Source organism: Canis lupus, chromosome 36 (genome assembly GCF_003254725.2).
Source record: "Canis lupus dingo isolate Sandy chromosome 36, ASM325472v2, whole genome shotgun sequence".
Classification (NCBI taxonomy): Eukaryota; Metazoa; Chordata; class Mammalia; order Carnivora; family Canidae; genus Canis; species Canis lupus.
This window is the reverse complement of record NC_064278.1, coordinates 18,513,291-18,537,442: the sequence shown is the minus strand read 5'-3', so window position 1 is coordinate 18,537,442 and position 24,152 is coordinate 18,513,291. Positions and strand designations below refer to the sequence as shown.

The window sequence follows — 24,152 nt, the reverse complement described above, 5'->3', positions numbered from 1 at the left end:
TTATGGAAACGGCACAATCAAATTGGTGGTTTTGAATGCTCTGTCTGCATTTGGAATTGAATTGTGAGAAAGTTAGTGTTTGAAGGCAGGGAAATGAATTAAGGAAGTTAGGAGTGAATGTGGAAGGGGGGCAAACTAGGAGAGGGTGTTCAGGATGTTGTCTAGGGACTGCAAGGGAGGAGGTGGTAGAGAGGAATCCGAAGCTATGGCTGACGAAGTTAGCAGAACAAGAATAGGTTCTTGAAGGAAGCCAAAGGGGTGCAAAAAAGCACAGAGAGGGCGATCTGTGGAGAAAAAAGATTTAAGGGTGAGGAGACATTCAGACACATTTACGGATGGAGGGGAATGAAAGCAGTTCCTGTCTGCTGCCCCTGGTTTCGGTTTTGCTTGTGCTGAAAGAATGGCGGGTCATGTCTGCGTCCTGAGGAGAATGGGAAAGGTTTGAAGTAGGCACTATGACTAGAAGGAAGAAAACAATCTCCGGGCCACGCTGGAACCCCAGCATGGTAAGTGCAGAGACGCCAGAGGATAGTAGGCCTGGAACAGAGAAACCGGGCTGACCCGCTCTCTGCTTGAAGGCTGACAGGGCCCATGAGGCCAAAGCCCCAGGCTGAGGGGACCGGAGGGGCTGGGTGGAGGGTGGCTGACATTTGGGATCTGGGTGAGGGGAAGCAAGAGCAACCACCCAGGGGCTAGAAATCTGACAACCTAAGACACCGAAGGCAGAAGGAAGGCCTGAGAGCAGGTTTAAGGACAGGGAGGCATGAAATGCAGGAGCACAGTGGGTGGTGGTGGAGACAATGAGGTTTCTGATGAAGAGTTGAGGGGAAGAACAGTTTCAGGTAGTGACAGGGTCTGGAAGTCAGTATTTTTTTTTTTTCTTTTTTAAAGATTTTATTTACTTATTCATGGGAGATACAGAGAGAGGGGCAGAGACACAGGCAGAGGGAGAAGCAGGCTCCATGCAGGGAGCCCGACGCGGGACTCGATCCCAGGTCCCCAGGATCACGACCTGAGCCGAAGGCAGAAGCTCAACCACTGAGCCACCCAGGCGTCCCTTAAAGTCATGAATGGAGAGATGTGCTAAGATTACATAGTAGAGTCGGATGTGAGACCTAAAAGGAAACTTCCTAAAAGTGCTGTCAACATGGCTCTATTCTTTGGTCTTTTTTTTAAGACTTTGGGCTTGGGGAAATATTGGAAACCTCTGTTCCCTAAGGAAGATGAAAGTGAAAAGATAGAGCTCTCTGAAAGGCAAGTACATCTGGGGACCATTAATTATATGTAAAAACAAAAACACCCTCAAAACAAGAAACAGGACAGGAGAGGTAAGCGCTGTGCCTCTTGCAAAGTTAAATAATTAGCTAGAAAGAACTCTTTGCCTAAATCTTCATAATAAGGCGATTTTATTTGGTTTATACTTCCTGTAAGTCTTGAAACAAGAGAACTTTTATTTAAGTTTTGTTATATAAATCCCCCCCTACCCTCGAAAAACAGCTTGAATTCTCTTTTATGTTCTTGTCATCCTCCTGGGGTTATGAGTTTGATTAGTAAAGTGGACCTGTAATTTCTAACTTCACACTCGACGCTTAATCTAACTATTCATTATCGGCCTAATTTCTCCCTCCACAAATCAGGTTGTAGACAGCTTTCTTTTCCAAAAAAACTATCTATAATGTTAAAGACTAAAAAAGAAAAAATCATTAATCTTATTTATTTTGGCTATTTTATAGAAATCTTTAAAAGTGAATAAAGCTAAACGTGAATGTTCACACTATTATTCATAATAGCCAAGAAGTGAGAACAACCCAGATTGTCTATCAGCTGACGAATAAATAAATAAAATGCAGTATATCCCTATAATTGAATAGCGCTTGGCAATAAAATGAAATGATGTACCAATATGTGCTACAGCACAGATGAACCTTGAAAATATTATGCTAAGTGACAGAAGCGAAATACCAAAAAGCCACATGTTGTATTATTCCATTTTTCAAGTATCCAGAATAGCCAAATCCACAGAGACAGAAAGTAGATTAATGGTTTCCAGGGTTGGGGGTGGGAGGGTGGGGGAGATGGGGGACGACTGGTGATAGGTACAGGGTTTCTTTTTGGGATGATGAAATGTTCTAGAATTAGATAGTGCTGATGGCTGCACATTGTGAATATACAGTTGACCTCACTGAGCAACACGGTGTGGACTGCACAGGTCCATCCAAATATGTATTTTTTTTTTTTTATAAATACAGCTCAGTACTGTAAATATATTTTCTCTTATGATTTCCTTTTTTTAAAAATGTTTGTTTGTTTGTTTGTTTATTTTAGAGAGAGAGAGCACGTGCACGTGTGTGGGGTGGGGAGGGCAGAGGGCCAGAGAGAATCTCAAGCAGGCTCCTGGCTGAGAGGGGAGCCTGACTGGGGGCTGCATCTCATGACTCTGAGATCATGACCTGAGCCAAAATCAAGAGTTGGTCACTCAACTGACTGAGCCACCCAAGGGCCCCAGGCCACCATGTTTGTTTGTTTTTTTAAAAAACCAAGTTATACAAGCATGGACTGAAGGGACAGAGATAGGTTAAAATCAAAGAGGTCTCTGTGCCTCCAACATCCTCTGGGCAAGAAGCAAGCAGAGAAAGCTACTTAGGTGTAAACATGGGCAACTTGTTACAGAAAAGAACGAATGACCCCAGGGGCAGAGCCAAGGGCCTAGCGAACCTAAAAGAACTACTTTGGGGCACCTGGGGGGGCTCAGTGGTTGAGCGGCTGCCTTCTGGCTCAGGGTGTGATCCTGGGGTCCCCGGATCCAGTTCTGCATTGGGTTCCCCACAGAGAGCCTGCGTCTCCCTCTGCCTGTGTCTCTGCCTCTCTCTGTGTGTCTCTCATGAAGAAATAAATAAAATCTTAAAAAAAAATAAAAGAACTACTTTTAGCAAGCAGAACTAGGCTTTAATCAAGAAACATTTCTGGTTTCAGAGTTGGAGGAATGACATGCGTTTGCCAGAATTTCAGCACTGCTGTGGTCTGCTGGATGCCTCCCCCCCTCCCCGCCCCCTTCTGACGCGAGGTAGCTATTGTATTTTTTTTTTAAAGATTTTTTTAATTTTAAGATTTATTTACTTATTTATGATAGACAGAGAGAGAGAGAGAGAGAGGGAGGGAGAGAGGTGGAGAACAGGAGGAGGGAGAAGCAGGCTCCATGCACCGGGAGCCCGACGTGGGACTCGATCCGGGGACTCCAGGATCGCGCCCTGGGCCAAAGGCAGGCGCTAAACCACTGAGCCACCTAGGGATCCCCAGCTATTGTGTTTATCTGTCCCTCTTACACCATTTATTGTTGGATGCTTGTGGGGCACATGATTTGTCTTTTTCTTTTTAAAATTTTTATTTATTTATGATAGGCACACAGTGAGAGAGAGAGGCAGAGACACAGACAGAGGGAGAAGCAGGCTCCATGCACCGGGAGCCTGACGTGGGATTTGATCCCGGGTCTCCAGGATCACGCCCTGGGCCAAAGGCAGGTGCTAAACCGCTGCGCCACCCAGGGATCCCTGATTTGTCTTTTTCATTCACAGGTCTTTACTCCTGAGGTGCTGCACCTGAGAAGCCACTCCTGTAAGTGCTTCAAGTGCTCCGGGACCTTATCTAGCCAACAAGATCCTGGACTTTGACCTGATGCCATAATAGTATGAGACTTTTATTACGGGATTTGAGAAGGAGTGAGGATCTTTTGCACTGGGGAGGGATGTGAATTGTTATGGCCAGAGGGTGGACCGTGGTAGCTAGTCTCCAAAGATTGTCTCCCCAAATACTCCTTGTATATGCTCACCACTCTTCACATCAAGAGACGGGGTTGTGTCCCTGTCCCTGAAGCCAGACTGGCTCCAACCAATAGAATGTGGACAAAGTGACATTCCAGGTCTTAGGGACATGGACTCTCTAAGAGAGTTGGCAGCTTCTACTTCCTGTTGTTCCTGAAATGCTCCCTCTTTGAACCCAGCCACCACTTGTGAGATACCCAGAACTACATGGAAGCCATGGAGAGAACTGAGGTGTCCTAACCAGCAACCCCAGCTGAGTGGCACCAAATGCAAGCCAAATGAGAGAGGCCATTTGGGATCTACTAGCAATCCCAGTTCCTCCCAGATGCCACTTGAAACAGAAAAACTACCCCTAATGGCACCTGGGTGGCTCAGTCAGTTAATCCTCTGACTCTTGGTTTTGGCTCAGGTCATGATCTCAGGGTTGTGAGATCGAACCCAGTGTCAGGCTCCGAGCTAAGGGTCAAGCCTGTTTAAGATTCTCTCTCTCTCTTCCTTTCTCTCTGCTCTTACCCCCGTTTGTGTTTTCTTTCTCTCTCTAAAAAAAGAAAAGAAAAGAAAAACTATCCAGATAGCCCACAGAAATGTGAGAAATACTTTAAATTATTGTGTTAAGCCACTAAGTTTTGGTTGTATTGAAGACTATAAGGGAAGGGAACTAATAATGCCTGTAGAATGTTCTCATCTTGTGCCAGGTAGCCTGCTTACTGCTGTATACACCATTTTTCTTAACCTTCACAAAACTTCTGTGAAGAAGGTGGTGGTAAGATCTAGGGACTGAGGCTGAGACAAATCGATAAAAATGACATAGCTACTAAAAAAAAAAAAAAAAGACATAGCTACTAAGTAGTACTACAGAATTCAAATCTAGATTATTTCACTCTGATGCCTGCATTCTTTTTAGTATATCATGACACTCACCAGTATTTTATAATTAATAGGAAAACTTCTAGTTTAACATAGAGAAAAACATGATTTGCAATTTGAAAAATATTATTTTAGAAACCTTTATATTAGTAAGTACCAGAAAGGTCTTATTTTATGTACAATGCTAACATATAGATAGTCAAAGCCTTTTGGTTTATCATAGTCTCAATAAATAGACTTTTGTTGAACTCAATTTATTCTTTTAGTATGTATTATTCAAATAAAAAGATATATTTATGGCTTATGTGATAATTTCTATTATATTTCTATGGAAAATATTTTGTTCTTATTATTTATGGAGTTCTTTGGTTAGCTTAATGCTGTCAAACAACCTGACAGAAATCTATTTATTGCATCATACTTTCCTTAAAGTTGATATTTGTGGCATAAATATAAAGTGCAATGGAAGAGAGTTAGAGTTATGTGTTTTGTTTTGTTTTTTATGATTTTATTTATTTATTCATGAGAGACACAGAAACAGAGAGAGAGGCTGAGACACAGGCAGAGGGAGAAGCAGGAGTACAATGGGGGACTCAATCCCAGGACTCCAGGATTACACCTTGAGCCGAAGGCAGATCCTTAACCATGGAGCCACCCAGGTGTCCCCATTCCTGAGATTTTGATTTAAGAAAAATAATGTGGATTAGAACACTAACATAAAAAAAAAAATCTCTTGGGTCTCTGAGTGGCTTAGCAGATTGAGGATCTGCCCTCAGCTCAGGTCCTGATCCCAGGGTTCTGGGATGGAGCCCCGCATCGGGCTCCCTGTGCCCTTTTCCCTCTCCCTGTGCCCCCACCCCCAAGCTCATGCTTGCTCTCTCTTGCTCTATCTCAAATAAAAATTACAATTTTTTAAAAAAAACCCTCCAAACAGCATGACCTATCTGCTTAAAAGCCCTATAGCTAAGATGGAATCTGTGGTTAAAGAACAGTGACATTTCTATACTTCCCAAGATAGCTCATTTCAATTTATTCGCAAATGATTGGGCAGTTATATTTAGCTAACAATACTATACAAAGGAGTCTCTTAGCACTTTCTTTAGCAGTATAGTTTTATATAAATGTGAGCAGTGGCATTAGGCCAAATTACTCCTTTTATTTGCTTATTCTAGACTTTCACAATTTCATAATCTGGCTTTTCTGAGGGTTATGTTTTCTGGTTGGTAGGGACTTTACTATACACTTTAATTGTGACCAGAAATATTGATGGAGACAGTGGTGTAAAGTCCAGCAGGCATGTCTCTTAAGGATCTTGTGTCCACCCACTGCCACCGTGCACCCCTTGCTTTGCCCTAGCTGCCTGTGGTTATTTACTGGTGACGCAGGGTGAATGGTGCCATATTGCATTTACCCACCTCCACCACAGCCCTCACTTATATTTTTGACTCCTTTGATCCTTTTCCCCATTACCCTATGGGACCATTGAAGGAAGCTATTGCATTCTATCTCTTTCCTTCCCTGTTCCTCAGTAGAGTACCTGGCAGAGCATTAAAAAAAAAAAAAAAAAAAAAAAAAATCTGGAGTGCTTGGGTGGCTCAGCTGGCTGAGCATCAGACTCTTGATTTCAGCTCAGGTCATGATCTCAGGTTTGTGAGATCGAGCCCTGTGATGGGCTCCATGCTCAGTGGGGAAGGGAATCTGCTTGGGATTCTTCTCCTTCCTTCTGCACGCCCCCCCCCCCATTTTAGACTTTCTAGATTCTCAAATAAATAAATACATGCTTACAAAAAATTCAAATCTTAGAAAGGCAGCTTCAAGGAGAACCACAGAAAAATACTACTTTCCTTATTTATTTATCTATCTATTTATTTATTTTAAGACCAGTGATTAGGTACTTTCTTTTTTTTTTTTTTTAAGATTATTTGTTTATTTGACACAGAGAGAGAAAGCATGCACACAAGTAGAGGGAGCAGCAGAGAGGGAGAAGCAGACTTCCTGCTGAGCAGGGAGCATGATGCGAGACTTGATCCCAGGACCCTGAGATCATGACCTGAGCCAAAGGTAGACGACACACAACAAACTGAGCCACCCAGATGCCCCTTTACTTTCCTCTTTTAAACTGTTACTGAGCCTAGTTGCTCCTTAGGCTATAACAGACCTCGTAAGGTAGTTAAGCTTCATATGCCTCCGGACTATCACATATACCGCAAAAAGTTGTTTTTTTTTTTAAACAATCTTTTTTTTTTTTATAATGACAGTTTTCAAACATACAACAAAATATTTAATGCTCTTAAAAATCTCAGAAGCCCTTTTGTCTAGCACAGTGTTCTCAAACTTCAGTTGCATCGGAATCAGCTGGAGAGTTTGTTAAATCATAGACTGCTGGGCAGCCCAGGTGGCTCCTCGGTTTAGCGCCGCCTTCAGCCCAGGGTGTGATCCTGGAGACCCGGGATGGAGTCCCACGTCGAGTTCCCCGCATGGAGCCTGCTTCTCCCTCTGCCTGTGTCTCTGCTTCTCTTTTTGTGTCTCTCATGAATACATAAATAAAATCTTAAAAAAAATCATAGACTGCTGGGCCCAACCTCTGGAGTTTCTGATCCAGTCGGTCTGGGTAGGCCTAAGAATGAGCATTTCTGACAAGTTCTCAGATGCTGCTGCTGCTGCTGTGGTTGGGAGTCCACATTTTGAGAACTACTGGTCTAGCAGTTTCAAGACTTACCAATATTTTGCCATGTCTGTCATTTATTCCCTCCTCCTCCCTCCCTTCTTCCTTCTCTTCTATATTTTCTACAAGCAAACTTCTAACATTTCTCTCGTTTCACCCTTAAATACTTCCATATGTATCTTTAAAAAATAAGGACTTTATTTTACATATTATAATATTATCACACATAGGTTACCATTTCCTTAATATCATCTCATTGATAATCACCAAACTTTTCTGATTATCTCAAAAACACTGTTTTATGGTTGATTTGCTCAAATCTAGATTCAAACAAGGTCAACACATTTCATTTCATTATTGTGACTCTTCATCTCTTAATCTAGAACAGCATTCTCTTCCTTTTTTATTTTCTCATGTCATTGACTTGTTGACAAAATCAGATCGGCTATCCTATAGAATGTCCTCCATTCCAGATTGGAATAACTGCTTCCTTGTAGTGTAATTTAACTTGTCTTCCTATCCATTGTACTTCCTGTAGTTTGTAAGTTGAGACTAAAGGTTCAATTAGATTTCACTTTTAACTTCTTTACCAAGAATATCTCAGAGGCAATGCAGTATAAGTTATATTATATCCCATGAGGAGGTTTATAAATGTCTGGTTGTCCAGCTTTTAGTGATGTTGAGTTGATGGATGGTAACTGCTTAATGTTCACATTGTAAAGTGAACTATCAGCTTTCTTCTAAATAGTTTTATCATCCATTGATGAGCCTAAACCACAAAATAGTGTTCTAAGTCTATCATTCCTTTTACATTTACTATCTTGATTTCTCTCTTCAATTAGGGCTATTTAGTAATTCTAAAATACAGTTTGTATAGGACAGGCAAGATAAATTCTCTTTTCTTTTCCATGAGTTTCTAATTCTCTTTTTTAAAAAATATTTATTTATTTATTATTTATGATAGACATAGAGAGAGAGAGAGTGGCAGAGACACAGGAGGAGGGAGAAGCAGGCTCCATGCTGAGAGCCTGACATGGGACTCGATCCCGGGACTCCAGGATCGCACCCTGGGCCAAAGGCAGGCGCTAAACCACTGAGTCACCCAGGGATACCCGAGTTTCTAATTTTCAAAGTAAGGACTTGGTGCCTACTGTTACTAAAATGTGTCCTCCCCCCAACCAAGTCATATGTTGAAGCCCTCACTCCCACTATCTGTTTTTGGAGATAAGACCTTTAAAGAGGTACTTAAGTTACAATGGGTTCGTTGGGGTTGGCCCTAATCCAATATGACCAGTGTACTTATAAGAAGAAATTTAGACACAGATAGGGAAGACCATGGGAAGAAGTGGTCAACTACAAGCCAAGGAGATAGGCCTCAGAAGAAATCAACCTTGCCAACACCTTGCTCTTGGATCTCTAGCTTCCAGAATTGTGAGGAAAAATATTTCTGTTGTTTAAGCCACCCAATCAGTGATACTTTGTAATGGCCACCTGAGTAAACCAATATAATGCCTGGGTTCTAATGGTGACCAGAGGCTTATGTATTTAATTAACTCGTTAATTACTTTTCTTTCTCTCTTTCCTATTCATGGATTTTATTCATTCAATGTGTGTTAGTCTGTTACAGTCACTTTTTCTCTTGGATATATAAATTGGTCCGTATTTGGCCAGAGGAAGCCCCAGAGGAAGCCGACTTTTTGTGTCATTTTGATATGACCCCAACAGTCTTTGATAAGTTCCTTTCAAGTAGAAGACATCCCAGGCTCATTTTGTACATTTTCTGTTTCAGACCTGGGATCAGCTATCCTAAATATGGTATAATCTGGGTGTTAGGCCTGTTCGTTGCTATTGGGTTGTCATGGCTTCTAGGCTCTTTCAGGAAATAAAAAATTATAGGCCTTTTACTTTTTTGTTTTTCTATATGTTTCATCTCTTACATGGAAAGTTTTGGATTCTAACACATTAACATAATTATCTGCTCTATAATATCCATGAAACAGTTTCAAAAATGAGACCTTTTTTGGTTACTAATTCTTAGGCTATTAAATGAAATTTAAAATTTGCTTTTCTTTTTGTCCTTAGGATTCATATGCTTAGGAAAAGATGTAGTCAAAGTCTTATGTTCTAAAAAGCCTTAAAATAGTTCTTTTGTGTGGTTCTATCCCCAACTTGACATACAGCTAAGTTCACTTGTTTTAGAATCGTCTTGGTAGCCTGTCAGGCAGTGTCCTTTGTTTACTTTATAAGCATCATTAGAAAATGCTTTTCTTCGAGCTGTAATGAGAACTGAGGTTAAAAGACGGAAGAAATGGAAAGAAACACAGTTCAGGGACTTCATCTTCCTACTTATATGCATCATTTAATAGTTCATAGTGATTTCAGAGCAATGCATCCCGGATTCCCTGAATAAACTGTTCCCTGACAAAACATCTTAAGCATTGCTTCGATTTAGATGATCCTGGTCATGTCATGAATACTGAAGCCTTAATGTTTCCAGGCTCTTGTTTGTCCTTGAATACCGAAGCCTACTGACATATTGAGTATGTTCTCTAATACACACACATATACACACCTTTCTTTACCTAAACTGTTAGACTGCATGGAATATCATTTGAATGTTGTGGGACAAGCATGTCTAAGTAGAAAGTTCGAGGACTCGAGTCAGATGGAATTGGTTTTATATAGCTTAATAGTTACTAATGATGAGACCATTGTAAAATTGCCTAACCTTTTATGGATTTGATGTCCTTAGCTGTAAAAGAGGCATAATAATACATACTTATAGAGTTAGTAAAATAGGTCCAAATGAAAAGTGGCTAGCACAGTATCTGGCACACAATAGGGGTTTAATAATCATTCCATTCTCTCAACCTAAAAAGCCTCTATATTATAGATAAACACAAGCAGTAAAAATCATTTGATCTTGAAGATGATTGTGAGTAGTGCTTCTTCCTTTGATATTTAGGTCAGTTTAATCTAGCTCTGTGTTAAAGGAGCAACAACCTGAGCTATTATTTATTGCTTCAGTTGGCCAGGAAGCAAAAGCATTAAGCAGTCTTTTTAGTTCTGTTAATTTACATAAAGACACAGAATAATATAAAAAAGTGACTATCCTAATCAGGGTTCTCCTATTGGCTATCAGGATATCCCATAGTTTCTAGAGGGAGATTACTCAATAATTTTCCAGAGTCACTCAAGAAAGCCTCCAACTTTCATTCCCCTCTTTGGGGGATCTTTTACTCCCCTTATATTCTCATTCAGAGTAAAATGAAGCACAAGACTCTTAATTTTTTTAAAAAAGATTTTATTTATTTATTCATGAGAGACACAGAGAGAGAGGCAGAGACATAGGCAGAGGGGGGAGCAGGCTCCCTGCAGGGAGTCTGATGTGACTCAATCCTGGGACCCCAGGATCACACACTGAGCCAAAGGCAGATGCTCAAGCACTGAGCCACCCAGGTATCCCAAGACTCTTAATTCTAATTCTATATTTCAACTTGGTGGTGAGACATCTGGTGGGAGCAATTCTTTTCTTAGGGGTTGGTATTCACTTTTATTTCCTGGTTAAATAATCATCTTTGTCATTTGGTAGCTAAGAAAGCAAGCAAGGGAAGAGAACGTTCTTCAACAGATTTTTACTGCAGTAAAAAAGACTTCTCCTAAATCAGCATAATAGCAACTTTCAAAGGGTTGCTGCTCTCTACAGGGCACATGTTCCAAGAGATTTTAATGTGTATTATATGGAAAAGTTTGTACACATTTGATAATGCTAGGTTAAGGAGATTTAATAGGTCTCTTTACTGCAGAACTCAGAACCTTATACTAATGTATATTATCATTCTCCTGAAGGGGGACATGATATGCAGCACTTCCTAAACTTATCTGATCCTGGATTCCATTGTTCTACAGAACACACTCCAGGAAACAATGCCTTATAATTTAGAGCTATAGGCAAGAGGAACATTGGATCACTAGGCCCCTAACATACATTAATAATTTCAGGACAGTATAAGTTCTTTGCTTTGGCTATTGCAGCCATTGTCTGGCTGTAAGAAATAGAGACCTAGGGCAGCCTGGGTGGCTCAGCGGTTTAGCACCTGCCTTCGGCCCAGGGCGTGATCCTGGAAACCCGGGATGGAGTCCCACGTCGGGCGCCCTACATGGAGCCTGCTTCTCCCTCTGCCTGTGTTTCTACCTCTCTCTCTCTCTCTCTCTCTCTCTCTGTGTTTCTCTCATGAATAAATAAATAAATAAAATGTGTTTAAAAAAAAAAAAGAAATAGAGACCTATTGCAAACCAAGTTGAACAGAAAACCAAAGTGGTGGAACACAGGGTTATCTCATACGGTCCAAGGTTAGAAAACACAGGGGCTTTAGGAGGACTAGGCAGGAACTACAAAGTCAGAACTTGTGATTAAAGGACCAGATGGTTGGTTACCCACCCCTTTTCTTGCCTGCCCTGTTTTATTTTCCTTTCTTTCTTTTAAGGAGCTTTGTTTATACCTCTCAAGAAAATGTCTGACAGAGCTCTGATTCTGTGTTCTTCAAGCAGTCAGTAGTATTTATAGCTATGTTCTAAGTCCAACTTTTCAAGAGAAGGAGACTCTTGATTGACCAGATTGAGTCAGGTTTTCACTCAACCTCATCCAGTCAGTTGTGGCCAGAGGGCTCATGTCCTTTAGACAGGAAGACTTAGGCCTACCCCTTCCGTAGGGTGAGAAGAATGGATTTTTCTTAGAATGAGGGGGCTGTGAGACAGGTAGGCACCACCAAAGTAACATCAGTCATGGTTCCTTTCTAAGAATCATCTTAGAAGGGTCCTTGGGTAGCTCGGTTGGTTAAGCATCTGCCTTTGGCTTAGGTCCTTGATCTCAGAGTCCTGGGATCGAGCCCCATGTTGGGCTCCCCACTCAGCAGGGAGTCTGCTTCTAGCTCTGCCTATCCCCCACGTACTTGTACGTGCTCTCTCTCTCAGATGAATAAAATCTTAAAAAAAAACATTATTCTAAGAATCATCTTAGAAAGAAGGGCAGCCTTGGTTGCAGTATTTCATGTATTGATAATAGCAAATTGATTTAGAAAGAATGACCTTCATAGAATCTGCTTGTGAATCTATTGTGAATATTGTGTTAGGCATTATCACTCTTCATTAATATCTAATTCTTTCTACTTTGAGGTAACAAGGATTCCCTGCCCCTCTAAATTGGGTGTGGCCATGTGCCTTCACTTGGTAAGAAATGTCACTTTGATACGGAAGGAGTTAGAGACTGAAGCAGCCTAAAAGTGCCAAACGAACTCATGGATCTCTTGGTGGATCTCCAGCAGACTTAATGTAAGAGAATTACTTTTATTAAACCTCTAATTTTGGAGTTGTCTGTTATTGCATTATAATCTAGCCTATCCTGACTAGTACAAAAAAATCTTTGAAATGAACAACACAAGTTTCAAAACTGTAATGAAGGTGAAATGTTATTCTGAGCTGACATTAGTTTGAGAGGCCCGAGTTTGGCAATGCAAGTCTTTGTGCAACATCCCCCAATTCTCCGTTTAACTGATGAAACCCTTATGATGTATTTTGGTACATGATCTTCCCTTTCCATGACTGGAACACTAAACATCTTATAAAGGCTAATAATAAGAATATTTTCAGGGCAGCCCAGGTGGCTCAGCGGTTTAGTGCCGCCTTCAGCCCAGGGTGTGATCCTGGAGACCGGGATCGAGTCCCACATCGGGCTCCCTGCGTGGAGCCTGCTTCTCCCTCTGCCTGTGTCTCTGCCTCTCTCTCTGTCTCTCATGAATAAATAAAATAAAATAAAATAAAAACATTTTCAAAAGCTCTCATTTTGTAAGACCATTAAGTATTATTAGAAAACGATCAGTTTTCTTCACTGTTTTCTTAGTGAGCTATGTATGCCAACATTTATTAATTATGTACATTACACCACGTGACCACCAAAGCCATTGACTTTCAGAATTATAGTGTGCTCCACCTGTTACCTTGAAAAAAATATTTCAGAAGTATAGTGGACATAACTGGTGTCCTTTTCTTACACAACCCTGATTTTACTCAGCTGCCTATCTGAATCTTACAAAGCCATGTGCTTAAGGAAGTTGATCTCTCCTCTAGCTCCAAGGGTGGGGTGAATGGTCTAAGGGTAATCCCCTTTCCCCTGCCAGTGCTTGGCTCAGATATAGGCATGAAACCCAATTTTGCCAGAGAGAGACAGAGAGAGACAGAGAGAGAGAGAGAGGCAGAGACACAGGCAGAGGGAGAAGCAGGCTCCATGCAGGGAGCCCGACGTGGGACTCAATCCCTGGTCTCCAGGATCACACCCTGGGCCGAAGACAGGCGTTAAACTGCTAAGCCACCCAGGGATCCCCAAGAACCAGGATTCTTGAAAATAGTATTGAGCTACAGAATCTATTAATCCTGAAGTTCTCCCTGGACTTGGTTACATGGGATAAATTTTCACTGAATTACAATTTCTGTAACTCGCAACTAAAAGCAATTCTAGGTAATACATTAATAATATGTTCTCTTTTCTTTTTTAAAGATTTTATTCATTTATTCATAAGAAACACACACACACACACACACACACACACACACAGAGAGAGAGGCAGAGACACAGGCAAAGGGAGAAGCAGGCTCCTTGCGGGGAGCCCAATGTGGGACTCGATCCCGGGACTCCAGGATCAGGCCCTGGGCAGAAGGCAGGTACCAAACTGCTGAGCCACCCAGGGATCCCCTATGTTCACTTTTCTAGATTGGCATATACCTTTTTAGGTTGTCTCTGGGAAAACAGTAAGCAAAATTTTCTTTTAAGAACCCCTACATCTTTATCCATGAATTATGATAGAGATTAGATGACAAAACTCTAGTTGTTTCTGGGATGATAGCTGGGCCCTTTATTTTACAGTTTTATTTAAGTAATATCTACTCTGACATGGGAACCCTGAGATCAAGAGTCACAGGCCCTTCTGACTGAGCCACCCCTAGACTGTTTAATCAGTAAGCATTCTTTTATTTATTTATTTTTTGACAGAGACTGAGAGAGAGAGAGAGAGGAGAGAAAGAGAGAGGGCAAGCATGAGAAGTAGGGGGAGAAGGAGAGAGAGAGTCTCAAGCAGGCTCCATGCCCAGTGTGGAGCTGACATGGGCTCGATCTCACAACCCTGATCATGACCTGAACTGAAACCAAGAATCAGACACTTAACCAACTAAGCCACCCAGGCTCCCCAATCAGTCAGCATTCTTTTAAATACTATGAGCAATTCCAGAATAGAAAATAGTTGTTAAATATAGGTTTTGTTTCACAGGTAACTTACGGTGTAGTTTCAAAAATTCAAAGCCATGCTCTGTCAAGTGGGAAGAATGAAAATTGAAAATCTGCTTCTTGGGGCGCCTGGGTGGTTCAGTCGGTTGAGCATCTGCCTTCAGCTTGGGTCATGATCTCAGGGTTCTGGGATTGAGCCCCGCATTGGGCTCCCTGATCAGCTGGGAGCCTGCTTCTCCCTCTCCCTCAGCCTGATGGCCCCCTGCTTGTGTGCTCTCTCTCTCCAATAAATAAATAATTAAGATCTTAAAAAAAAAAAAGAAAATCTGCTTCTTTGCTTATGCCTCGCAGTATCTGTATATTGCTCTTAATGGGAGAGGGAAAGAGGATGATTAAGTACTGCCTGGTATATAATATCACAAGTCCACAAAGTAAGTGAAAAATCAAAGTGGTTTATTTCTTTTTTTAAAAAAAGATTTATTTATTTACTCATTCATTCATGAGAGACACAGAGAGAGAGAGAGAGAGAGAGAGAGAGAGAGAGAGGCAGAGACACAGGCAGAGGGAGAAGCAGGCTCCATGCAGGGAGCCTGACATGGGACTGGATCCTGGGTCTCCAGGATCAGGCCCTGGGCTGAAGGCGGCGCTAAACCACTGAGCCACCTGGGCTGCCCCCAAAGTGGTTTATTTCTAATCTTCAAATTGGATCAAAGTACTTAAGCATCCTGTAAATTTTTACCATATTCTTATATAGTTATTTGTGTAATTGCTTGTTTGTCTAAATTAACAGATTGCCAGCTCTTTGAGGGCAAAGACCATATTTATTTTGTTCTTTACTGCTTCAAAGCCTAGAGCAGTGGCATGGAGTGGTACTCAAAATAATTTCCTTGAACAACAACAAAAAGTGAAGAAAAGGCTATTCTAAATATATGAAGACTGTTTTCTACATTCTGGATATATGATATAAAGCTTAACATAGACTACGAGAAAAAATGTGATACAGGTAACAGAAGAATACTATTAATAACTATAAGTTACTCTAAAAAAATCGAGATATAATTGATATGTATATAAGTTGTACAAAGTGTCGATTTGATGCCCAAATACTTTGTTATATGATTACTACTCTAGTATTAGCTAACACCTCTATCACCTCACACAGTTACTTTTTTGTGATGAGAACATTTAAGATTTAGTCTCTTAGTAACTTTCAAGTATATAATACAGTATTGTTATCTATAATCACAAAGCTGTGCACTAGATCCCCAGAACTTGACCAAAACTTCCCTAATTCTCCCATCCCCCAGGGTACTTTCTTTTTGCAAATGGTTCCCTTCCCTTGTAAAGTTATTATCCTGTTTTGTCTCACTCAATCTTCATTGATCATGTAGAGTAGTAGATATCCTTCTAGGGTCTTCTCTGAGAGCTACCTGCTTTAGTAGTAAAGGTCATTCACAGGGATGTTTCTACTATATGACGCCCTACCTACTTAGCCAAGGACGATTGGGCCCTTGCTAGAACTTTATCTAAACTGGGCCAATCAGATCTCCTTTCCTTTTTTTTTTTAATTTTTAAACTTTTAAAAGTGATTTCACTTATTTATTCATGAGAGACACAGAGACACAGGTAGAGGGAAAAGCAGGCTCCATGCAGGGAACCCGATGTGGGACTCGATCCTGGGACTCCAGGATCATGCCCTGGGCAGAAGGCAGGTGCTAAACCGCTGAGCCACCCAGGCATCCCTCCATCTCCTTTCTTGTGAATATGAATTGACCCCCAGTGACTGTGAGCTGGAAATGGAGTTCTGTTATCAGGTAACTTAGCAGTAGCAATTGTCCTCTCTTGGAAGTCCGCCTAGCTCACTGAGATCTGCGTGACCTGCTTTGTCAAGGCACTTTAAAGGCGGTCAAAAGTGCAAGTAAGAAAGCTATAACTGCATGTAGAGAACAGGTAATTGACTCAAGGACTTGATAGTGTGAATTGAAGGGAATGGGTAGATCTAAGAGATGTTGAGATTGAAGAAATAGCTGTATTTGGCCAAAAGACAGTGTTAAGTTGAAGATGATTCCACTACTCCACAACTGGGGAACATTTTCAATTAGTATTGGAGTGGCTGGTTGCTGGGCATAGTAGGCTCTCCCGGATTCTTCAGACTTTTAAGTAGTGGTTCTTCTCTGTTTCCACAAGAAACAATGTGAAAACCAACTATAGAACCTCACTATGAAAACAGCAGCAAACGATTTAGGAATTACTGTCAGGATTAGTTGTAAGTTTATATTAAAGGTGAGTGCAAAATGTGTCCTAGTTAGCTTCCTTGTGTTTCTTTACTACAGTGTACCCAGACACCTGTTTTATAAATGTATCCTTCTGGTAACAAGGGAGCTAGATTGAGAGACTATAAAGAGTGCATAGTTTGAATGATATTAAAAAAAAAAAATCAAATCGACTTGCCTGTGTCTTTGAGAATTCCAAATTTACAGAAAAAGCTTTTTAACCCGTCTAAGTAGGTCACTCTCATAGGGCTAAGAAAAAACCGTAATGCAATTTTATTATAAATAATGGTTCAGTTGTTGCTTATAAGGAATTTCTATTAGAAGAAAATTTTGGCTGAAAGGGAACAGATCTTTCAGTTAGCTTGGGGTCTGAAATCTGGCTTCTGCCATTTACTAGTTGCGTGACTAATCCAAATCACATTACTTTTCTGATACTGTTCCCTCATCTATAAAATGGGATTAGCAACCAATTCCTATTTTTCCTTTATTATGAAATAGTCTCTTTGATTTATTTATTTTTTATTTTTTCGTCATCTCTACACCCAACATGAGGCTCGAATTTACAACCCTGAGATCAAGAGTCACAGGCTCTACCAACTGAGCCAGCCAGGCGCCCCATGAACTCATCTCCTTGAAAAAAGGTTCTAGGGTCACAGTTTTCGGAAAAGTATTACATTCTTGCAACACATACTTGGAAGTTCACAGAAAGAATTCCTTCTACAGATGGAGCTCATGGCGTAGTTAGGTGTGGGTGAGATGAGATGAAATCCTATTTAACAATATCCTTTATTACTACTTTGGAGCCTTTCCTCTCGTGCCAGGTACTGTTGCTGCAAGCTTTACACGTATCTCATTTTATCCTCACAATAACCTCTGAAGGTGGGTCTCAATAGTTTCATTTTCATCCAAGAGGAAATTGAAGCCCAGAGAGGTACTTTGTCCCAGGTCCCAAGTAGTGGATTCCAGATGGGAACCCAAGTTTTACAAATTCCAAAGGCCGGGGCTCATTACCATCCAGAGGAAAGGAGTGAGGGGGGTGGGGGGGCGGTGGAGCTGGCTCTATTAAACGCATTATGGGATCCAGTGCCTGTAAAAGCCCCGAACGAGAGGGTGAAGGAATCCTTAGATCATAAGCTTCCCTCGGCCCTTTTTTTTTTTTTTTTTTTTTAATAAAGTTTATTTAACAGCTTCTCACGGTTTGGATTGGCTGCAGAAAGTTCTAGGAAAAGGCTGGGGGCTGGGGCCGTGGTCCCCGAGGGCCCGGGGGGGCAGCCAGGAGGTCCGCAGGAGCCGCGCTGCAGCTCGCCAGGCCTCGGGGCGGGGGCGGGGGCGGGGGGGCCGACCCGGGGCGGGCGGTCGGGCCGAGGGTGCTCCGCGACGCCGCGGGTGATGCGCGGGGCTGCGGGCCTCCGAGAGCGCGCGCCCTGCGGGAGGGGAGCGCAGAGCCGGAGCGGCCGAGCTCCACGAGCTCCGAGCGCGGAAGCGCGGGGCTCCCGGGGCGCGTCGCGGAGGCCGGCGGGCAGGGCTGGGGCTCCAGGCTCCGGGCTCGCGCGGCCCCTCCCTCCGCCCCGCCCCGCCCCGCCCCCGGCGCCGCGTGACTCCGCCCCCTCCGCGGGGCCGACCAATGGGCGGGGCGGGCGGGAGCGGGGGGCGGGGCGCGGCGCGCGGGGCTCGGGCTCGCGCGGCCCCTCCCCCCGCCCCACCCCCCGGCGCCGCGTGACTCCGCCCCCTCCGCGCGGCCGACCAATGGGCGGGGCGGGCGGGAGCGGGGGGCGGGGCGCGGCGCGCGGTCTGCGCGCAGGTGCCGCCCGGAGCCCGGAGCCCGGCCCGCCCGTTCCGCCGCCGTGCGTGCTGCTCGGCGGAGGGGCCGGGCTTGCGCTTTCTCCTCCTTCCTCCCCGCCTCCCTTTGCCGGCAGGACCCGTCTCCCGCGGCCGCTGGGACCCCGTGTCATCGCCCGGCCCGAGCACGGTGAGTCCCTCCGGGAGCCCGCGGGCGCGCTGCCCGCCCCGTCTGGGGCCCAGCCGGCGGCCGGGAGGCGAGCGTGAGAGCCGGGCGGGGTGGCCGGGATGGGCGAGGGCAGGGCGGCGTGGGGCGCGTGGATGAATGAGGCGCTCTCGGACTAGGCCGCGCGTCCTGCCGGCGGCCCGCGCCTCGCCTCGCACGCCCGGGGGCAGCCGTCTCCGGAGGCGGGGGCGCGGGGGCCCGGGGGCCCGGGGCGCATGGGGGGGCGGGGAGGCCCGCTTCGGCCGGGGCTGCGGCCGCCCGCCCCGCCTGGGAGGCCCGGGGCCCGGGGAGGCTCCGCTGCTGCCCGGAGGGCCCGGCTTTGGCTGGGAACAGGTGTGAGTTCAGACCCCGAGAAGGGAGAGCGATCCCGGCCTTCGGGGTCGGAGATCACGAGTCTGGAGTAGCCCTTCGCGAGCAGGGCCTCGGCGCGGCCCGGGAGGTTCGGCAGGGCCCGCACCCGGGGCGCGCTTGCAGGGCCCGGGGCAGGAAACGGGCGGTGAGCGGCCCTCGTGAGTTCAGCTTAGGTAGTAAAGCGGGTTTAATTCTGCACGGAGGGAGTTGGAGGGGCCAAGATTAGCAGGGACCGAGAAAGTTTCCATTTGCTTTTTTTTTCTTTTTAAGATTTTATTTATTTATTCATGAGAGACACAGAGAGAGAGACAGACAGACAGACACAGGCAGAGGGAGGAGCAGGCTCCATGCAGGGAGCCCGACGCGGGACTCGACCCCGGGTCTCCAGGGTCACGCCCTGGGCTGAAGGCGGCGCTAAACCGCTGCGCCACCCGGGCTGCGGGCTGCCCGAAAGTTTCAATTTGTAAATAAAAAGTTAGTAGGTTCATGTACGCCTAGAAATGACCAGAGTGTAGATTCTGGAGGTTGCTTGGGAGGACCGTGGAGCCTGTACCTGCGGTGCCAGAGGTCCAAGAGACCTGGAAGGCCCTCATCGTGGTGTGTGTTCATTCGTGGGGGATGGTGTTTGTGGGGAACATGGGGAGGGTCAGGTTCCAGGTAAGAGGAATGGTTTTGGGGGCGGAGGGTGGCGCGTTGCTGGTGGTACTAGAGTGGATTTCCTTGGACTCTCTTCCCTGTGCTCCTGCTTCTGATTGCTTTTGTGACTCTGTATCAGATGAAGAAAGAACGAGTTTTGTGAACAGTATGGATAGAAGATTGGCAGCTAAATTTTCAGTTTGGTTTATGGTGCCACATATTTTTAGATTAATCTTTCTAGGACTCCTTAGGAGCAACTGCCTTGACAGCTATCAGAATCAGATCTATTTATAGAACTTTTTACATATTTGTTGAAAAAGTGGATTTAGCTCCCTGTCGATCTTGGATTGGTGTGTACGCTATGTTTCATTCTTAATTTGTTCCTCAGTAATATATTTTGTGTGATGAAATGTGTTTTCGGTTAATGGAGAGAGTAAACGATTTTGTTTATATGTATGTTTGTTTTGACATTTCAGATGCCCCCCAAAAAGGGAGGTGATGGAATTAAACCACCCCCAATCATTGGAAGATTTGGAACCTCCTTGAAAATTGGTATTGTTGGATTGCCAAATGTTGGGTAGGTGAATGTTGGGCTTTTCTGCTTTTCATCTTGTAAGTATTTGGAGTCTTGTAGAAAAGGGAACTCATGTGGTAATTAAAACTTAAATTGAAAAGAGTCTGGGAAGCTGCAGTATTAATTTTGGCAAAACAAGGTTTTCATTTGGATGTGTTTTATTTTGGATTTTTTACACAGATACTATGTTGAAACTTGAATTACTTATGTTATTTGTTTTGCTTAAAGTAGTGGAAGAACCAAAGAGAATTGAAACATTAGGTTGAACCAGATGAGCTCTGTTTGCTTGAAACACTGTCAGGAGATGTTCAGTATTGAATTTAAGTGGAGTTGAAGTAGTTAAAATATGGTTTTTATGCTCCCTGGCTATGTAGGGTACCTACCTAGGTTGACTGTGGTGGGATACTTTTAAAGTCCCACTATAAAGTTGATTAGATTCTTGAGAGAGCAGGGATCAGATGGCTTAATTTTTACAGGAGAAGAAGGTAACAATTTTAAGTTTAATATCGGAATTTGCTAGATAAAAAGGTATCTATTATAAAGTGGCTAAATCTGAAAGCTATCAGAGCAAAATGTTGAGTTTGTAATGTTTAAAACTAAAACGAATCATTTATTTGCAAATAAGGCAGTGGTAGGAAATATATGTAGTTTCTCGTACATACTACATGTACAGTTTGGCTGTTTAGTCTGCTTTTTTTCTTTATTTGTCCTTCTTTTTTAATACCTCTTACTCACCTTAAATGTCTCAAAAGTGTTTAGGATGTACTAATGGTAACAGATCCAATATGGATTTATTAAGGTGAATGAATATGTTTTGGCATGTACTAGGTTTTTCGATTGGTGGCAAGTAGGACAACGATGTTCTTTCATGGGTTCCTTGGAGTCCCTGTCTTAGAGATTTTTTAGTGGATGAATGGTATGGCTAACTATGGCAGTTCTTAAATTCTTGTAATGTAAAACATGAGCAAGTGTGGCTGTCCTAATTTCAGTCTTTCCTGGAGCTGGAGAGGTTTGCATTTTGAAGGGGTTTCCTGCTGTGATATAGGCTGCTTGCAAAGTAAGACTAAATAGAGAGTGGAAATGTAAGCAAAACAAATAATTAAGCAAAGTACTGTAGGGTGTTGTCAATAAACTTGAAAGCAAGATATGATCATTATGTTGTGGGCTTTATTTCACTAGTAAGACAGTTTTTAGGTATTAACATCTCTATTTTAAAATCACTGCAGTCAATGCAGCTTGACTTTAAATGGGACTATGTTAAACTGAGACACGTTAAGAAGTATTTCCTATGTGAACATTTTAGCCATAGAACGTAATATAATTAATGTACATGAAAACAACCTAAAAATATATTATTCAGGATAAATGTGCTATTTATGCTATTAATATTTTTAAAAAAGATTTTATTTATTTATTCATGAGAGAGACAGGCAGGGACACCGGCAGGGAGAGAAGCAGGCTCCATGCAGGGAGCCTGATGTAGGACTCGATTCCTGGACTCAAGGATCACGCCCTGGGCTGAAGGCATCATCACGCTAAACCTCTGAGCCATCCAGGGATCCCCCATATTTGTGCTTTTAAATTAAATGCTCATCCCACTATCATCCTCCCCTACCCCTGTCCCTGTATTATTGAGGTATACTTTACAAATAGTAAAGTTTTCTCATTTTAATAATGGGTAGTTTGATTTTTGGCACTTGTTTGTGAACATTCCTTTTTGTAGAGTTATCTAACTGTATCAGATAGGGTTATTTGTAAAACATACAAGTTCTGGCTGTTTTAAACAGGAGGAAGAGAATTAGAATTATTGGAAGGATAGAATTGAAGGACAACCTGAACAGCCAGACCTCAGGAAGGACAGGAGCCAGAGTAACGCTGATGTAGATGGGTCCATATGGAGCTCGGCCATATAAACTGAGTGTTTCTTATCTCCTGCTACCTCTCTAGTGATTTAGATTACTGTGTAGAGAAATCTGACTGAACACGTCTACCTCTGGATAGATCTACAAGAGATAGATTGGGTACAAGGGTGATTCTTTAAAAGATGGCTTGCTGATCAAAAATAAGGACATTTGATAGAGAAACCATCTAAAGAATGTCTTCATTTTCAGAGAACTAGACAAGTAAGATTTTCTTTTTAGCATATACTAGGCTGATTGCTTAAAAACTTAAAGGTAATGTTTATAGCTAATAATAGCTGATAACTGATATTTATTGAACACTTACTGTATGACACTTCCTATTCTCTGTTTCATATACACTAATTTAATCAGTTTAACATGCCTCTACCGCCGCCCCCCCCACCGCCAATTAGAATTTAAATTTCTTGAAGGCAAGGATTATGTTTTTCTTGTTTATTGTTATATTTCTAGCACTTACAATTTTTTTTTAAAAAGATTTATTTATTTATTTGAGAGAGAGAGAACACCAGTGGGAAGAGGAGCAGAGGGAGCGGGAGAGAATCTTCAAGTAGACTCCCTGCTGAGCATGGAGCCCAATATTGGGCTCGATCCCAGGCCTTCAGATCATGCCCTGAGCCAAAATCAAGAGTCAGATGCTTGCTTAACCAATTGTGCCACCCAGATGTCCCTACCACTTAGAATTTATTAGGCACTCAGGAATTATTTATGTGTGGGATACTTCTTTCTCCCTTGATGTAGTGTGTAAGGCTTAATGATAAAGACATGTGTTTTAATGGCTGCTTTTAATGAAGTAGAAACAATACCAAACCCAAGAACTTGAAGGTTTGGTTTCTAGATTTGTTTTGCCTTTTTTTTTTTTTTCTTTAAACTTAGTGACCCTTTATAAATTAGCTTCCCTTGACTCAGTGCATTATTATGGCTGTGAGGCTTGGAGGCTTTTGGGAGAAACTGCCTTTAAAAAAAAATTTACTTATTTATTTTAGAGAGAGAGAGAGAATGTGTGAGTGGGGACAGAGGGAGGGAGGGAGAGAGAGAGAGAGAGAGAAAATCCAAGCAGATTCCCTTTTGAGTGTGGAGCTGGTCTCGGAACTTGATCTCAAGACCCTGAGATCATGACCTAAGTGGAAATTAAGAGTCAGATACTTAACCAATTGAGCAACGACCCAAGTGCCTCTGAAACTACCTTTTTTTTTTTTTTTCAAGATTTTTTTTTTTTTTTTTAAGAACAGTTTTAGGTTCACAGCAGAATTAAGGGGAAGGCAGAGATATTTCTTACATATCCCTGTTCTCACACATGCACGCCTTCCTCCATTATTAACATTCCCCCACCAGAGTGTAACATTTGTTACAATTGAACCTGCATTGACACATTGTTATCAGCCAAAGTCCATAGAGTACAGTCTTGGTATTGTACCTTCCATGGGGTTAGACAAATGCATATTGACATGTATCCACCATTGTTACAGAATAATTTCACTGCCCTAAAAATGCTCTGTGCTTTGCCTGTTCACCTACCCTCCCCAAACCACTAATCTTTTCACTATCTCCATAACTTTGCCTTTTCCAGAATGTCATATAGTTGGAATCTTAGAGTATGAAGCCTTTGCCTTCTTCCACTTAGTAATATGCATTGAAGTTTCTCCATGTTTTTTCATTTAGCACTATTGCCTTTTAGTGCTAAATAGTATTTCATTTCTAGATGTACTATAATTTATCCATTCACCAACTGAAGGATATTTTGGTTGCTTCCAGGTTTTGGCAGTTA

General features: G+C 42.8%; 1 protein-coding gene and 2 long non-coding RNA genes across 6 annotated transcripts in view; 2 read left to right on the top strand and 1 right to left on the bottom strand.

Annotated features, from left to right (window-relative positions):
• LOC112668121 (uncharacterized) overlaps window positions 1-24,152 on the bottom strand; it is a 131,321-nt gene that overhangs the window by 26,052 nt on the left and 81,117 nt on the right. The window lies entirely within an intron of this gene.
• LOC112668123 (uncharacterized) lies at window positions 185-12,718 on the top strand. Of its 2 annotated transcripts, XR_003141492.3 has the most exons (4): window positions 185-506; window positions 2,974-3,064; window positions 3,573-3,683; window positions 12,526-12,718. It is a non-coding gene; the product is annotated as an uncharacterized LOC112668123 (long non-coding RNA). The 2 variants fall into 2 exon arrangements; XR_004803851.2 differs by lacking the exon at window positions 12,526-12,718 and having other exon boundaries at window positions 3,573-4,938.
• Window positions 18,710-24,152, top strand: part of OLA1 (Obg like ATPase 1) — a 163,931-nt gene continuing 158,488 nt past the window's right edge. Inside the window, exons 1-2 of one of the 3 annotated variants that reach the window (XM_035697069.2) lie at window positions 18,710-18,868; window positions 20,368-20,468. In XM_035697069.2, the coding sequence (XP_035552962.1) occupies window positions 20,368-20,468 (101 nt within the window). In that variant the 5' untranslated portion in view covers window positions 18,710-18,868. Of the gene's footprint in view, window positions 18,869-18,895; window positions 18,936-20,367; window positions 20,469-24,152 lie in introns of those variants that run through there. The other 2 variants (XM_035697077.2, XM_049106231.1) reach the window with 2 other exon arrangements.